The 18,234-nt window shown below is 40.7% G+C and overlaps 1 protein-coding gene and 1 non-coding gene across 4 annotated transcripts in view; one reads left to right on the top strand and one right to left on the bottom strand.

The window, feature by feature from the left end:
- STAM (signal transducing adaptor molecule) overlaps positions 1–10,149 on the bottom strand; it is a 97,624-nt gene extending 87,475 nt beyond the window's left edge. For all 3 annotated transcript variants that reach the window (XM_070432408.1, XM_070432398.1, XM_070432389.1), the window contains exon 1: positions 9,926–10,149. In XM_070432408.1, the coding sequence (XP_070288509.1) occupies positions 9,926–9,965 (40 nt within the window). In that variant the 5' untranslated portion in view covers positions 9,966–10,149. The remainder of the gene's footprint in view (positions 1–9,925) is intronic.
- A 6,576-nt stretch (positions 10,150–16,725) lies between these two features.
- LOC139001433 (small nucleolar RNA SNORA48) lies at positions 16,726–16,861 on the top strand. The gene has a single exon (XR_011470018.1). It is a non-coding gene; the product is annotated as a small nucleolar RNA SNORA48 (small nucleolar RNA).
- The last annotated feature ends 1,373 nt before the right edge of the window (positions 16,862–18,234 follow it).

The raw sequence follows: 18,234 nt of genomic DNA, 5'->3' as shown, positions 1-18,234 counted from the left end.
AAGGACTCTAGTTTTCCATTTATATATTTAAGTACCAACCTTACCGGCTTAAAAATGTAAGCTTTTAACACTGCTCTCTCTGTTCCGTATCCTTCCAATGAAAAGTAGAGTTGGGTTGCAGCACAGGAGAAAAATTCAGAAGGGGAATATTAAAGTAATGACTGCAGTAGGAGAAGAGGGAACCTATTTTCCTGGCCACAGGCACTGGCGCCCTGGACCACAGGGCTGGCAGCTTCTCCGGGTGGCTGCAGCCTGGGACCTCGGGGGGTGGCTTGTCCATCTCCTGGGCTGCAGCCAGGGCAGGCACTGGCACCTGGACCAAAGGTGAGCGGCTTCTTCTTCTGGTGGCTTCTTCTTCTTCTGTGCTTCCAGGTAGGGCAGTCAGTTATGTGTATATGTGTATGCATGCAAACTTAGGCGTGTACACGTGTGTATGTGGAAATCTGCTGGGCAAGTCAAAACCATAGAAGAGTTGCCCCCTATCTCTTGAATCTTCCAGAGATATCCCCCACTTTTTTATTCTATCACTACTGGAGAGTCAGTATTTGCAGCCAGCCAGCCAGTGACTCTCTCAGTGTCTATTTCTGACTTCTTCTTTCCCTGTCTGTCTTCCAACCCCTAATCATATTTCCAGCTGGATGCATCATTTTTACTCCCAATATGCTGTATAAAGAAGGAGTCAGGATGCTGTCTTCCCATGAATAGTACTCAGTAACAAACCAATTGCATTTTAGTTGGGCAATGCCCCTACCCACCCTTCAAATCCCTTCCACCATGCATTTCTGTTTCCCTTTTTGTTTGTTGGATTGTTCTGCTGCTCCTTCTCCTCATCCCACCACCCTTGGATCGTAATGTAAAATGCTTTACCATGTCAAGAAATTATTAAAAATACAGATACTTTGAAAAAAAAATACAGGTACTTCTCCGAACACCGGCCGGGAGGGGGGGGAGGGGGGCAGGGAAGAGGCGGCTGCCTCTTCCCTGCCCTGCCCGGCTTCTCCAATCAGCAATCACCAGCCGGGGGTGAGGGTGGGGGGGCAGGGAAGAGGCCTGCCCCACCCGGCTTCTTCAATCACCGCTCACTGGCCAGGCTGGGCAGGGAAGAGGCCGCTGATGGCGGCCGCCTCTTCCCTGCCCCACCTGGCTTCTCCGATCACCGGCTGGAGGGCGGGCAAAGGCGGCCCTGGTTCTCCAATCAAGGCTGGGGGGCAGGGCAAAGGCGGCCCCCAGGGCCGCCTTTGCCCTGCCACCCAGCTCTTGCCTGCCGCCTGGGTTTCCAATCACTGTCAGTGGCAGGCGGCTTCTTCCATCCTTCCCCTTTCGCCTCCCAGCATTGCGCCTACGTATGCAAATTAACCGCCATCTTTGTTGGCAGTTAATTTGCATATCACCCTGATTAGCCAATGGGAAGCGTAGTGAAGGTACGGTCAATTACCATGTTTGTCTATTATTAGATAGAATATCAACTCCAAATGAAATTGTTCTAATTGAGGAGTCTCATAGTCCTACCCCATTAACCCTCAGCCCCTCTGAAGCCCAAGAAGGCTCAGAGTGTCGTCCTAAACAATATCCTCCAGGCTAACATTTACTACTTCTTAGAAAAGGGAAGCAAGTTACTACTTTGATCTGTAATGCCTTTGTAATTAATTCATCATCCTACTGACTGGTAGCCAAGCAGACTTTTTTAAAAGCATAGTGCATTTTTTCAAAAAAGAACACACTTAAATCTTAAAACCCATCACTTTATTTAAAAGCATAACTGTTATGCTTATTAAAACTTAATATTAAAAAGGTAATAACTAGAAATTACAGAACTATGTCTGATCAAATATGTTACCTATTATCATAACTAAGTATGATCTTACTGTTCCCAAATTAGGTCATATTCAGGAGTGTCTAGTATAGTCATTAACAGATGATATGCTGAACACTCATGAACTATCTTCGTTATTTTCCTATGCATAAACAGTATCAGTATCCGACTCAAGCATACATATACAGACAGATCAGAAATGCAACCCATTCAGAGCTCTAAATCCATTCATATCATTTACTGATACTGCCTCAAGGTCAACAAGCAGAATTCTTCTCAGTGATAATACAAATATTTTTTAAACCAGAAGAATATAAACTACTTGCAGCAGTTCAACCTGGTTTTGTGAACAGCTAATGACGTCAAAACTATTTACTCTCTAAGACCCTCAAAACAGGATTTGTGGGAAAAGGAAAAGTGACAACAAAAACAGACTTGCTTCTAAAGAATTCAAAACTTCTTAATGATCCCATTTCATCCTCAGATTATCCTTACACAAATACTCAATAAGAGATTGATCAATTTGCCCAGCAATACCCAGAAGATAACATACACAGCCTCATTTAAATTTCAATAGCCTCAATGGATTGGAGAACTTTTTTCTGATAAGCAGCTTGCTTCTTTTGACTTTATCAAAATTTATGACTGTCAAAAGATTTAGGGAGGTGAGACATGCTTATAGGAAAAAGATTTTCAATCAGCTTAGAGATGCTTTTCAAAAATGATCAATGAAGAAAGCAAGTCTTAAACTGTCCTCTTTTTGGGATTATGAAAATCAATTTTTCAGAAATGTTTCAGCAAATTCCCTGTACCTCCTGACCACTGGAAATCGTATCTACAAAGAAAAGCAATCTGAAGCTCTACTAATCAGAAAGAGATAGGCATCAAAAGAGAAATGAAAGAGAAGAGCACAAAAGAGAAATGAAAACTTAAAAGCATTAGAAAGAATCGCTTACAGGAAAAGGGAAAATAGGAAAAGAAGAAACAATGAGGATAATTTCTTAACCCAGTGGATAGCAGAACTTTAACACATCTGTATGCTTAATTTTATCTGAGTATCTTTTTTTTATTCTCCTGAGTATATTTTGACAGCAACTGGTACCACCCCTCAGAATCCAAGTAGTATCCACAGACACCACAATTATTCCTAACTTTATAAGAGGAGCTAAAATGTAACTATTGATTATTATATGCCAGGTAATGTGCTAACTGCTTTACATGCAAAGGCCCCTTAAACTGACCCTAATAAAGACTAATTAAGAGAAGGGTTGTCAGGACAGAGGATCCACACCTGAAAAAACAATAGTATAAAGCCAACAAGGAAAGAACTACACCTTGAGGAAAAGTAGTGGAAGGTGAGGCTGATGAGGTAAAAAGGAGCCAATCTATTAGGAAGATAAAGCATCCAGACTACACACAGCAACGCCAGAATCCGTGAGGGCATATTCAGTGTGCCTGCCACACAGAAGACAGTATATACTTGTTGTTTAGAATGTAGAGAATTACAACTACAGAAGTCAAGAACAACCTGCAGATTCTTGACATATGTATCTGACTAAGTAAACTAAGGAACCAGTCATCAGAACAGAAAAGCACACTAGAGAAGAAAAGTTTAAGTATGATTTTGAGCATGCTGAATTTAAGATATTTGAAGCATACTCAATTCCAGTAAAGAGAATGTCAGTGTTTTTGTAAGTATTCCTCATAACAACTCCATGAGGTAAATATTTTTATCCCTATTTACAGAGGTGGAAAATGAACTCATGGGGTTCTATACTTGCCTAAGTCCATACTTTGCCCACTTACTAAGAGCAAATGCTTCAGCTGCAATTTAAACCCAATGCCATATAGATCAACTAGAGAGCCGCTGCACAAAATTCGTGCATTTGGGAGGGTGGGGCCTTTCAGCCTGCTCTGCACCCAGTCCAGGAGCCCTCAGGGAATGTCCAACTGACAGCTTAGGCCTGATCCACGGGGAGCGGGCATAAGCCGTCAGTTGGACATCCTCAGTGCTGCCTCGGAGGCAGGAGAGGCTCCCGCCACCGCTGCTGTGCTCGCCAGCCATGAGCCTGGCTTCTGGCTGAGGGGCACTCCCCCTGTGAGAGCACACTGACCACCAGGGGGCAGCTCCTGCATTGAGTGTTTGTCCCCTGGTGGTCAGTGCACGTCATGGCGACCAGTCATTCTGCAGTTCGGTCATTTGCATATTAGCCTTTTATTATATAGGATGGAAGAAAACAGAGAACCCAGAAATAGACCCAAGACATTACAGTCAACTAATATTTGACAAAGGAGGCAAGAGCATACAATGGAGTGAAGAAAGTCTCCAATAAATAGTGTTGGGAAAATTGGACAGATACATGCAAAAAAGTGAAACTAGACCACCACCTTACACCATACACAACAATAAACTCAAAACGACAATGAAGTATCACTTCACACCTGTCAGAATGGCTACCATCAACAGATCAACAAATGACAAGTGCTGGTGAGGATGTGTAGAAAAAAGAACCTTAGTACACTGCTGGTGGAAATGCAAACTGGTGCAGCCATTATAGAAAACAGTATGGAGTTTCCTCAAAAAATTACATATGGATCTGCCATTTAACCCAGTGATCACACTTCTAGGAATACATCCTAAGAAACTTGAACCACCAATCAGAAAGAATGTATGCACCCTTATGTTCATAGCAGCACAACTTACAACAGCTAAGATCTGGAAACAGCCCAAGTGCCCATCAGTAGATGAGTGGATAAAAGAGCTGTGGTACATTTATATCCTGGAATACTATGCAGCAGTAAAAAAGTAGAATCTCTTACTCTTTGAGATAGCATGGAGGGACCTGGAGAGTATCATGCTATGTGAAATAAGTCAGTCAGAGAAAAACAAGTATCACATGATTGCACTCGTATGTGGAACCTAAGTAAGAAAATAAACTGATGAACAGAGTGGATCCAGAGACATGGAAGCATGGAACAGAGTGCAGAATCTCAGAGGGAAGGTGAGGGAGGGTAGATGGGAGGGAGGTAATCAACCAAAGACCTGGTATGCATACATGCATAACCCATGGACACAGACAATAAGGTGCTGAAGGTCTGGGGCAGGGGGTGGGGGGAGGGAGATTGGAGGAGGCTAATGGGGGAAAAAGGAGGACATATGTAATACTGTCACCAATAAAGAATTATAAAAAAGAAAAAACAAAAACCCAAAGCCCAAGGTCCTTCCATTACACCATACTGCAAGAGAATGGGACATTAATATTTATGAAGATTAATCTGGCTGTGGTTTATGACAGAGTAGACTAAGCAAAACAAAGGAAAAACATGTCCAACTGTAGGATACGAACTGGTCCAAAATAATCTGACTAGTAATGCAAATGTACTATTATAAAAACAAAACTTGATGATTTAGCAGAAGCAGGGGAATGATTCAAAATGCCTCTTGGATTTCAAGTCAAACTAACTAGAACATTAAAAAACTACTAAATAATGGCGGAAGAACCAGACTAGGAAAGGTAAGTTCAATTTTCTGATAGATTTATATTTTTAGGTGATAACAAAACACTAAATAGAAATACAAGACTGGTGCCTGGCTGGTATGGCTCAGTGGTTGAGCAGGAACCTAGGCACCAAGAAGCTACCAGCTGGATTCCTGGTCAGGGCACATGCCCAGGGTTTCCGGCTTGATCCCGGCAGGGGGCATGCAGGAAGCAGCCAATCAATTAACACTTATGTTTCTAATGGCTATCCCTCTCTCTCTAAAATCAATTTTAAAAAAAAACAAACCACACATATTTAGAAATACGAGACTGCAGATCTATGATAAATAGTTATTGAGTGCTTACTATGTTCTGTCCCTAAGGTACTGGGCATAGAAATGAAAAGTCCTTAGAAGAGGATAAAGGGGGAATAAATGGTGATAGGAGGAGGCTTGACTTGGGGTGGTAAACACACAAATAATATACAGATAATGAACTACAGAATTGTACACCTGAAACCTGTATAATTTTATTAAACAATGTCACCTCAATAACTTCAATAAAAGGGTTAAAAAAAAGTTCTTATCCTTATAGGGTTTATATTCCATACAGTCAGTCAATCAATCAATCAATCAATGTAGTTGAATACTGCAAAATAATAAGATGGAACAAGAAAACAGTGAGTTGGTAAAGATTAATATTTTTTTGCAGAAGGCAGTTAGGGAAAGCCTCTCTTATAAACTGTTTTGAACAGTCTTGAATGATGTGATTGAAGACCTTCAAATACCTGAGGGAAGAATATCCCTGGGAAAGCACACAGCACAAGATAGATACAAAGACAGTAATGAGCTTAGAGTATTCAGACCCAAGAGGCTTAGATGAAAGTGAGTGTGCGGGGATCAAAATCACATCAGACAGAGGAAGGAGTCAGATTGGGTACCACAATAAGGAATTGCATTTCCTTGTAAGTGGGATGGGAAGCTACTGGAGAATGCTGAGCAGGTGACATTATCTGACATTTTTCAAAGATCACTGAGCTTTGTAGATGAGAACTGATTATATGGGGTAAGAGTGGTAGCAAAGAAAGCCTAATAAAAAGCTTTTGCCATAGTCTATGAAAGAAGTTATGATGACTGGAGTAAAATAATAGTGGTGAGGTAAGGAGAAGTGAGGAGATTCTGGATATATTTTAAAGTAGAGTCCAGGCCACTGTGGCTCAGTTGGATGGAGCATCGTCTCGACACCAAAAGGTCGTGGGCTTGATTCCAGGTCAGGATACTTACCCAGATTGGGGGTCAGGGTGTGTACAAGAGGCAACCAATGTTTCTCTTTCTCTCTCTCTCTCTCTCTCTCTCTCTCTCTCTCTCTCTCTCCCTTCCTCATCCCTCTCCCTTTCTCTCTAATAAAACAATTACAAAAAATATCCTCAGGTGATTTAAAAAAAAAAAAAAAGTTGCCCAGCCGGCGTAGCTCAGTGGTTGAGCATCAACCTAGAAACCAGGAGGTCACAGTTCAATTCCCAGTCAGGGCACATTGTCCTGATAGAATGGATGTGGAGTGTGAAAGAAAATGAAGAATCACTGATGACTCCTAGACAATAGAGATGAGTGACAGGAAATATCAATGATGCCATCTACTGAAATAGGTAATGATGAAAGAATGAGTAGAACTATTACTATCTCTATATTCCATATTAAAGAAAACTGAGGCACAGAGTATCTAAGCAACTAGACCAAAGTCACACCGTTGGTAAGCAGCAAACCTGGGAAATGAATTCAGGCAGTGTAGCTCCAGAATCTGAATTCTTAAAGCTAAGCTAAACTGCCTCCTAAGACTCTAAGGGAACAAAATTTGAAAGAAGGTCTAGATCTGAGCTCCAGGTTCAGTTCAACATTTGGAAGTCACAAAAAAGATAAGCCAAAAAAGTCTTAAAAAGGACTTAAAGCAGAAAATCAGAAAAAGTTTGGTGTACTGGAAACCAACTGAATAAAGTATATCAAAGAGGAATGCTAAGAGATAACAACAAAAAAATGGACTAGGAATTGACTGTTGACTATTGAATTTGGCAAGATGGAATGGAAGTCACTAGGGACTTGGAAATAAAAGCTTGATGGAATGAGTTATATTTATAATTCAAGAGTTGAACTTCACAAGAAATATCCAAAATGAGATCCACTTATTCAGTAACTGTTTACTGAATGTTTATTAGTATCAGACACACTGCATGCTGGGAATAACATAGTGAACAAAACAAAAATCCCTGTCCTCGTGGAGCTTACATTCTGATAACACATCTAGACATTTCTTCAATGGAAAAGCTATTGTCAGTATTTTGCTTCTTTATATAAAATGCTATATTACATAAATCGGTTCATGAATTCCTTATTCACCATTTCAGTTTATGAATAGGGTAGAAGATAATTTTTAAGTACAAATGTATACTAATGTTAAATGGTAAATAATTATATCAAGTGATTTAGTGAGAGGACTTTAATACCACTGACATACTCAGTTAAATGTATTCTACATACTATATTCTACATGCTATCCTAGTAAAATATTTAACATAGGAGTCTATAGGACTCTGTCCAAGGATTATTTACTGGGAGTCTCTGACAGGTCTTCTTAGATAACTTTCATGATATTTTGATACATGGATCATGAGAAGAGAATATGATCAAAATGCCCAAACCTGACTAACTTTAAAAAGTAAGCTTTTCTGGAGCAAAACAATGTTCCTATACTCAGGAAAGTTACTATCTGGCAAGCTCACATGACACGTTCTCAATTCAACAAATATTAAGCACTTATTATGTAATTAAATAATTAAGGAGCATAAAAAAGGATGCCAAATAATTTGGTAAAGATAAATGGTGTTGCAGGAGTTTTGAAGAGAGTGGAGATTATGGTGAGTTAGAGCAGTTCTCAACTGGGAGCTATTTTGTGGGCCTAAGGAACATTTAGCAATTTTCGGAAATCTTTTAAATCATGACTGGGGAAGGGAGGTGCCACTGGCATCTGGTGGGTATTTGTCGGGGATGCTTACATTGCGCAGGATAGAACAAACACATACACATACACCAAAGACATTTATCTGGTCCAAACCATCATACTGTTGCTACTGAAAAACCCTAGGATAGAGTTATCAAGAAACAATCCCTGAGCTGGCCTTTCATCACAAGGACATGTAGAAAGGTAGAAGAAATAAAAGACGCAAACATATAAAGGCAAGAAGGAGCCTGCTTTGAACTGGTGGCTGTAGATAGTGAGAAAGGTTTTGACATTAAGAAATTTATCTGATCGCAGTGAAAATGTGCATTAAAAGAGTCAGTAGGATATAAAAGTGAACTGGAAGCTAGATTATAAAACAACTAGACAAAGGTACTGGAAACGAAAGCAGCAGTTACTAAGAAATTGTTTTACTTGAAGCATTTGCCCTAGAAATTAATATAATAATTTGTAAAACTACTTAAAGGGAAGCAACCATGTCTTATCAGTACCTCAATTTCTTAAGTCACTGAAGAGTGTCCTGTAAATAGTGTGTGCTAAGTGCTTACTAGATTAAATGCAATTTTCCAATGAATTATTTACAAGTATTACTGGTGAACTCTAAAGTTCCATCCACTGTTATTTAGGACATTCATTTAAACTTGAACCAAAAAAAAAAAAAAGGCCATCATTTAGGTGACTACTATATAAAGGCACTGCAGTAGGCACTTAACACGTATTATTTAACCATGAAGAGAATGTGTTTTTCTCTCTTTAAAGATGAGGATACCGGGGCCCAAAGAGCTGAAGTGACTTGCCCTTGATTTCACGCAGCTAGGAAGTGGCAGATGTAAGATTTAACCCTCTTCTGGCCTTCCCCCAAACCTCCAAGCTTCAGTGATACGCTGTGAGGAAGGGTTAAAAAAGCAAAACCTGACACCCACCCTTCACCACGAAAATACAGAGGCAACTCCACTCACAGCTGTCCTTCACCTTTCTTTACTACAATAACTGCAGTCAGATCACCCCAAAATTCTCTCCTCGCAAACTCCAACTCGTGCAGTTAATGCCCTTAAGCCAGAAGAAGATAAACAAAAGCGAACCTGTTGAATCGGTATGGCCGGTCGGTACCTACTGCCAGTGATTCAGAAAAACAAAAGGGGGGAGGGGCGTTTTAAATCCCAAACAAACTGGCGCTCTCAGATCCACGGTCCGCGCCCCCACTTCCAGCAGCTCGGGTCCTCCATTCGGCCTCAGCTGTGGCCGAGAATCCCACTTGGAGCGCGGACTCAGCATCACCCCCGAGCCGAGGCGCCCCTCCCCGGCCCTCCCAGCTCGCTTCTCCCAGCAGCTCGGTCCCAGCACCAGATGCCGCGCCAGCTGTTCCTCCCGAGCTCTCTCCACCGAACCCTTCGGGCCAGTCTTTCCAAACCCACGGTCCCAGCTCAAGGCCCATTCCGCGGGCTCCCATCTTCTTTCAAAGAGGATGCGCCCAGCCCGCGACCTCCTCCGAACTCTTAAGGTTGGAGCCTCAGGTAAGGGGGACAGCCTGGCCTGGTCCCGGGGTCCAGAGTGTCCGCAGAGAGCGGGCAGAGTGGGGCTGCAGTCCGGGGGGCGGTGCGCCGGGAGCGGCAGAAGCACTTACCGACATCCTGATCGAAGGGATTAGTGGCAAAGAGAGGCATCTCCACTGCGTGCCGAGGTGTCCGCAGGGACTCCCCGTCGACACCACGGGAGTCAGGGTGCGGCGGAGGAAGGAGGACCCCTCAGGCAAAAACAGCGACTGACACGGACCCTACGGGGTCCGCGACAGGCTATCGTCTCACCGAACCCCAGCAACCGCGACGGCGGCAGCAGCGACAGCGGCGGCCACGGCTAAGGAGCCCAGAATGGCCCCCGCGTGGAGCCTGTCGGGAAGCGGGGTGGCCTCAGCGCTGCCTGACCAGAACCTGCCCAGAAACTGCCCCTCCAAAACAGGTCCAACCGAAGCGTCCCCTCCACCCGACTTCTCTTTTGATTAATCATACAAGAGAGTGGCAATAATGCCTGCGTTTTCTTCTTGTGCCTTGGCTGGCAGTCTGCGGGGGACGGGGTCCTCCAGGCTCGCGGAAGCCGACTAACCATCCCAGGAGTGACACGGGCTGGGAAAGAAAAGGGGTCGCGTTTGTGTTGAGCGAGACCCCTTTTCCCCCCTTCGGTTGGTGGTCCTAACTTTGTAGTTCCCTTTGGAGGGGGATGGGAACGCCTGCATTTGGAGTCAACAAGGTAGAGAGGCTATGAGTAATTTGCTGTCCGCGGTGACAAGCTTGCTTGGATGAAGTCATGTGAGCTGGACGGCTGGGCTGGAATCCCAGGAGAGGGGAGTGTCGGGCGCTCCCGGGAGAGGGCTGAGGTCTCGCTGGCACCTTCCCCAGAGTCTCCCTGAACGCCCGGCTGCAGAATCCCTGGAAAACGCTTCTAGTTGGGCGTGGGTGGGTGCTGACTAACTGTGCAGTCACTAGGCAGCTGTGCTGGTTGGAAAATAAGTGTCATAACCCAAGAATGCCCCCCTAAACCGAGCAAAAAAGAAAACTGAAAAATGGGACTAGAAATTGATTAGTGATTCCTAACCACTTAAAATGTTTACTTACTAATTTCACTAACGTTTATTTAACAAATGTCGAAATTTTAAGGAGCATCTGCTAGATGTTGCGTCCCATTTGGAACAAACAGCATCTTGCAGGAGAACTGAAATTAGGTAAATTATGTCCAAAAATAGAGCGCTTCCAAATGTAGCATGTAAACAAATGTTTGCAAAATGTCAGCAACAGTATTAGTAGTGGTGTACAAAGAGTGCTTACAAACATCCATTAAGAATGAAGTTCCATTTCTAAAAGTGAAAATGCAAATTAAAGTAGTATTTGGATACATTTTTGTCATTCAGACATAGAATTAGAAATGTGGAATCATACTTTCTCACTGTTGAATTAAGTGTAAATTAATATATTCTTCCTCAAGGAAATATTTGGAAGTATGTAACCAAAGCCTTTAAAAATGTGAACACCTTTGTACCCAGCAATTCTACTTTTTGAAATTTATCCTAAAGACATCCTTTAAGAACATGAGCAAAGATATTCATAACAACATTGCATATATTACCAAGCATTGATCACCACTAAAATGTCCAATATTAAGAGATCGGACAAATTGGATGTGAGGGCGATCTGGCTGCGACATCTGTCACCCCATTGATCGCCAGGGTTGATTCGGCTGATCTGGCTGGCTAGGCGGGTGTCCCCCTCCTCCCTCACCGATCCATGTGCGTCCCTCCCGAAGCTGCGCGCTCGGTCGAAGAGGACGACCTTCCCCCCCCCCCCCCCCCCCCGAGGAGAGGACCGGTCTTCGGTCAAGGGTATACGAGTAACTGCGCTCCCCTGCTAGAACCTCCAAACAAGCTCTCAAGAGATCGGACAAATTACTTCACTTCTTGGGGTCCCAGTTTCCTCTTCTTTAAGAAACAGGAGAAATAATAGGGTTGTGAAGATCAAGTGGATTAATACAAGTGAAACCCTTAGTTCATTAGCTTATAGTAAGCATTAAATAAGTATAAGCAATAATTATAATTAGTATTGGTCCAGTAAATACAGTAGACACGCTGTACTAGTAAAAACTCCACAGCTATTAAAGGTGATAATATAGATCTATCTTTACATAGAATGACATCTAAATACATAAGTTTTTAAAAGCAGGTTACAAAACCATGCAGAATTACAAAATAACCCAGATTTTTTAAGTCTGAAAGGAAATACATGAGAATATTATTACATGATCCTCTCTGAGTGGTAACATTTGGGTTGGTTTTTAGTTTTCTATGCAGTTTGTGTTTTTCAAATATTTTAATGATGAGCCAACTTTCAAAAGCAGAAAAAAATGAAAACATAATGTAAAAAAATGTGGTACATTTGTAACACTGGTTCTTAACATTTTGAGGAGCCAGTGCCAAAAGCTTACTTGTGTTTCATTCTGGCAGTATAAAATTCGTCCTAAACATCATTATTGGTGTGTGAACCAGAGCATTTTCTATCAAAAACCAGTTGTTGATTCCTGGGCTGACAGAATCAGGGGACAACTTGTCCGCTTCAAGTTTCTGAGCAGAGCTGGTGCACATTATTATAATCACTTTGTATCATAGCCAAATGTTTATGGAAATGCATTTGGATGTACTTTGTGGTTCAGTAATGAGACTGAATTATTCTGTTGCCAGCAATAATCTATGGATCAAATTGTTCAAGCCTTGATTATCAATATGTGAGCACTGGGAATAGTGAAGCACTGGGAATTGTTCATCTTGATAGCATTATCTATATATTCTGACTTAGAATATGACTTAGAAGGATGACTTTCGCTATTTGGGGCTTTTATGATTAATATGCTGTAAATAATAAACATTTTTAAATGTTAAGTTTTTAACATTATTATGTTTAACATAAAAGCCAAATATAAAAAAGTGAAATGAGTTTGTATTTTGAGGTTAGCTTTTCATTATTAGCCCTGAAAACATTGAAACTGCAGGAGTTTCATTTTTACTATAGTTTTAAAAACACTGTAGAAACTTTGTCAATTTCACATTCAAATATTTCTGTAATATGTGTTTACTAAATTCTGTGGTTAATTTAAAATGCTAAATCTTTTCTTTGGTATAATTTTGAAAATTCTTATACATTAAAAAAAGCAACATGCAATTGGAGCTACTTCAAGAAAAATCTATAAGTTTAATGTTTAGGGGGAAAATATCCTAGGAAAAATATTAACACTACTTTAGTTCACATCCTCATTATCTCTTAGATGAATGATTGCATTCACCTCCTACCGGGTTTTCTCCTTTCCTTATAGACTGAAGTGTGTTCGCCCAAAATTCATAGGTTGATATTCATAATGTCAATGTGGTACTATTTGGAGATGGGGACTTTGGTGGATGATTAAGTAATGATTAGGTTTAAATGAGATCATGAGGGTGAGGTCCTCTTGATGGGATTAGTAAGAAGAAACACCATGTAAGCACACAGTGAGAAGGCAGCTATGTCTGCAAGCCAGGACTAAACCCATACAGGCACCCTGATCTAGGATCCAGTCTCCAGAGCTATAAAATAAATAAATTTCTATTATTTAAGCCACACAGTCTGTGATGATTTCTTATGGCAGCCAAGCTAATACACCTGTCTATCTCCCAACCATTCTCCAAATCTCTACTAAAATTATTTTTCTAGCACACAAATCTGATCATATTCCTATGAAATTCTCACATGGTTCTTCAGCCACTCAGTCATTCAATACATATTTATTAACTCCTTATTTGTGCCAGGTACCGTTCTAGAAGCTGGAAATACCAGAGGGATAAAAGCTCTATGTGATATAACCATTTTCGGAGTATAATAACCTATGGCAAAGACAGTCATTAAATAAATGATACATTAACTGCATGATTCAAGCATGCAGATCAGCCTCCTGCCTTCAGGATTAAATCCTAATTCTTTAGTACTACATCGTTACTGAACTGGTCCCTGAATACCTCATCTCACAGTTTTTTGTTTTTTATCACATTTTCTAATTTTTTTAGTCTTTATTTATTTTTATTGATGAATGTATTATAGATGTTCACTTTTCCCCCCATTTATCCCCTCCATCCCTCCCACCCCTCCCTCAGGCTCCTCAAAGTTTATTCATATCCCCTACTTTAGTTTTTCTGATGCCCCCAGACTTTCCATGGCTTTAAACAAGCAATTCTTTTTGCCTTTCCTGCTCTGATTCTATACCTTCTGTAAACCTCCACACATATTTCATTTTTCAGAAGCCTTTCCTGATGCAGTACCTTACTGGAAATAGGCATGTAATAAATATTTGTTAATTTGATATTGGTCGCCTCTACCACAGCACTTAATGGTATTGTATTTGTTCCAGGTGTTTTTTACTATGTAAAAATTACCCCAAAGTTGGTATTTTAGGGCAACAATCATTATTTCTTTTGCTTGCAAATTGGAAATGTGGTCAGTGTTCCTCAAACACAGCTTTCCTGTCTCGCTCCCTATCAGCAGGGATGGCTCAAAGGGTGGGATGATGACACCTGGGGCTGTGATCTTTTGAAAACTTACACAATTAACGAGTCTAGCAGTTGATGCTGGCAGTTGGTTGGGTCATTGGGGTTGTTAGTCAGAACAACTACAGGGAACCTCCTATGTGACTGTTTGGTTCCTCCCAGAATATTGAACTGAACATTTTCAAGACTCAGGAAATGGAAACTATCACTTTCCTAAGACCTGAGTTAGGAAATGGGCATGGCATTATTTCAGTCATAGTGTACTGGAAAAGGAGCCACGGTGTCTCTACTCAAGGAGAAGAAATCTCACTTCTTGGTGGAAGGAATATTAAAGAATATGGGGCCACATTTGAAAGCTACCGCAATATTGTAACTTTTAGTCTGTGATTCATTTATCTTTGTATTTCTGGGCTTTTCATAGCAGGCGTTCCATAAATATGTGTTAAATGTAGTAAATAAAGGGTATGATTAAAATAGCATACTACCATTTCTAGCCACAAGGGATTAACAGGATCTGGACTTTTCATCATATCCAAATAGAACACTGGAAAAAAAGGAAACAATTTCAAACATGGGACAACAGACTCTGATCCCAAGGAGAACGGAAACAGGCAGTAAGCCCCATTATTGCTGTTGCATTAGGCCTACAAGTCATTTTATGAACTGTGCCATATGGATGGGAAACCCAAAAAGAACCAGAAGTTCTTATTGTATAAATCAGAGTTTGGGGAACCCAGGGGGCTAAAATTTGGAGGACAGAACACTGGGAGAGTGCTGTTATGAAGAGAAAAGACTCCATAAATCTGCACAGGAATTATCTTGAAACTCTGGCTGACTGCTAATCTAGTCATGGATATTGTAAATCTCTACAAGTCTGAGTAAAGAACTTTCAAGGTAAGGACTATTACCAAGGAAGCAAAATCTGAAAGATCCCAAGAATTCACACAAGGGCAATGTCCTAGTGCTAGGGAGTAGCCTGAGAGAGAAAGCTACTCTAGATTTGCTTTTTTAAAAAGCCTAAAAGTTAACTTTTAAAAAGATGAAGATGGATAACACATATAACTAACTTATAAAAAGGTCAGAACAAAGTAATAAATTTAAAAGGAATATTCCCCCATCCCACCCCCCCAAAAAATGCAGCTGTCAAGAATGTAAAATTCTACAAAGGCAAGACTCTAATAAAAAAGTTACTGAACACATGAAGGGCCAGGAAAATGACCAGTAACCAGTGGGGAGAAATCAGTCCTTAGAAATAAATCCAGAAATTAAAGAGATGATGGAACTAACACATAAGAATGTTTATTGGAACTATTATCTGTATACTCAAGGAAATTACAAACAGATGAACATAATGAAGAGAGAAATAAAAGATAAAAACAGATCTAGAGACAGAGAAGCATCGATCAGACCGTCAAACATCAGAGGGAAGGTTAGGGGAGGGTGGGGTAAGGGAGAGAGATCAACCAAAGGACTTATATGCATGCATATAGGCCTAACCAATGGATACAGACAACGGGGGGTGAGGGCATTAAGGGGGGGGGGGGGATAAGGACACATAGGTAATACCTTAATCAATAAAGAAAAAAATAATATACACCAAAAGGGAAAAAAAGATATAAAAAAGGAGCAAATGGAAATTCTAGAGATGAAAATATATCTAGGTGGAACTTTTGACCCTGTCTGGGTAGTTCAGTTGGTTAGAGTGTAGTCCTCATATGCCAAAGTTACAGGTTTGAGCTCCAGTCAGGGCACATGCAAGAATAAACCCATGAATGCATAAATAAGTGGAACAACAAATTGATCTCTCTCAAATAAAAAAATTAAAAAAATTTAACTGAAACTTTCACTAAATAGGATTAACAGATTAGACATTGCAGAAGAAATGATAAATAAACCTGAAGATATAGCAATGGGATGTCTACAAATTTAAGCACACAGAAGAAAAAAATTAACAGAACCTCAAAGACATGTAGGAAAAATAAAGCTGTCTAACATGTATGGAGTTTCACAGGAAGTGAAAAATGGAGTAAATGTATTTTTAAATGCCCAAATGTTCCCAAATTTAATAAAAACTATATTCCCACTGATGTAAGAATATAAATGAACCCTAACCATAATTAATAACACAGTAAAAAAATGATATCAAGGCACAGCGTCATCAAATTGCTGGAAGTCACTGATAAAGACAGTCTTAAAACATTCAGAAAACAAGACATTATAAACAGGAATAAAAATACAAATTATAGTAGACTTCTAATCAAACTATGCAAAATAAAAAATAACAGTGGAACAGTACCTTTAAAGTCCTAAACTTACAAATTGTCAACCTAGATTTCTCTATCAGCAAAAATATATTTCAAAAATGAAGATGATGTCCCTCTCCTGGGTAGAGTTGCGCCTGGATTGGTGAGGCTTGTCTCATATCAGCCAGGGACAAAGTAACTCTTTATTTATCCCAGCTTGGTTTTTGGTCTGTGCCTGTGCCTGGTTCATGCCCTGGACGCATCAGAAAACAAAACAAAAAAAGAAGGTGAAATCACAAATTACATACAAAAAATATCATCACCAGCAGACCTATTCACTGAGAAATGTTAAAACATACAAACTAAAGTAACTTCTTTAGATCAAAGCACTCCCTCCATGATATTACTCCTCACGTAGGCATGAAGAACATCAGCAGGATCATGAATTTCTACTCATTTTAAATTTCTTTAAAAACATTATTAAGAATATATTATGGGGCTGATAACATAGGGTAGAAGTAAAATACAGGAAAACAGTAACACAAAGGATGGAAGAAGGAAAATAGAAATACAGTGTTGGAAGAGTTCTTATATTACACATAAAGTGGTATAAATATTACTCAAAAGTAGTCTGATAAGTTTAAAATGTATACTGCAAGCCCTAGAGCAATACCCTTCCCCTCCCCCCAAAATCAAATAAAGGTGATAGGCAATGGTGGAAATAAATGGAATTTTAAAAAATTAAAACAATTCCATTTATTTCCACCATTAACTATCCTATCTAATAAAGAGGGAATATGCTAATTGACCCTCACACCATCACAAAGATGGTGGCACCCACAGCCAATAAGGAGGGGATATGCTAATTGACTTCCCTCAAAGATGGCGGCGCCCACAACCACAAGATGGAGGCGCCCAGTCCCCTCAGCCCCCCAACTGCCCAGGGCCGGCCTGAGGCGCAGGCAAGCCTCGGATGTCGGCTGCGTGGGGCGACCAGGCTGGTGGGGGGGGGGGGCCCATGAGGGGCGACCAGGCTGGCGGGGTGGGGGGCAGTTAGAGGGCAACTGGATGAGCAACACTCACCAGCTGGTCAGGGTTTGTGGTCATCCAGCTGTCTCAGTTTGCAGTTGGTACATCCTGAAGGATCTTTGAAAATGAAGACCTCACCAAGGAATCTACTTCTCCCCAACATTTGCCATTCAAAGACTTTTCAAAAGCTTTCATGGACATTAAAATAAGCCCAGATTTTCAAAACAGATAACTCCAATTTTGAAGGTAATTCAAAATTTCTGGGCAGAATGAAAGATGTATGAGCTTACTGTAGCAACATTTACAAGAAAAAAGGTCATCTTCATTCTCAGGTTCCCTGTATTACGTATGTGCCGATGTAGATGTTTCCCAAAGGAGCATTTAAAATGTTAATTTAAAATTTTTTATTGATTGATTGATTTTTAGAGAGAGAAACATTGATTTGTTGTTCCACTTATTTATGCATTCATTGGTTGATTCTTGTATGTGCCCTTACCGGAGATCGAACCCACAAGCTTAGCATATGAGGAGACTGCTCTAACCAACTGAGCTACCCAGTCAGAGCTAAAATATTAATTTTTATATTGTGCTTAGTCTAACATAATTAAT

The sequence above is a fragment of the Myotis yumanensis genome, unplaced genomic scaffold (assembly GCF_028538775.1).
Source record: "Myotis yumanensis isolate MYYU_CA2020_CCGP unplaced genomic scaffold, mMyoYum1.0.hap1 SCAF_1, whole genome shotgun sequence".
Lineage (NCBI taxonomy): Eukaryota > Metazoa > Chordata > Mammalia > Chiroptera > Vespertilionidae > Myotis > Myotis yumanensis.
This window is presented reverse-complemented; position numbering and strand designations above follow the sequence as displayed.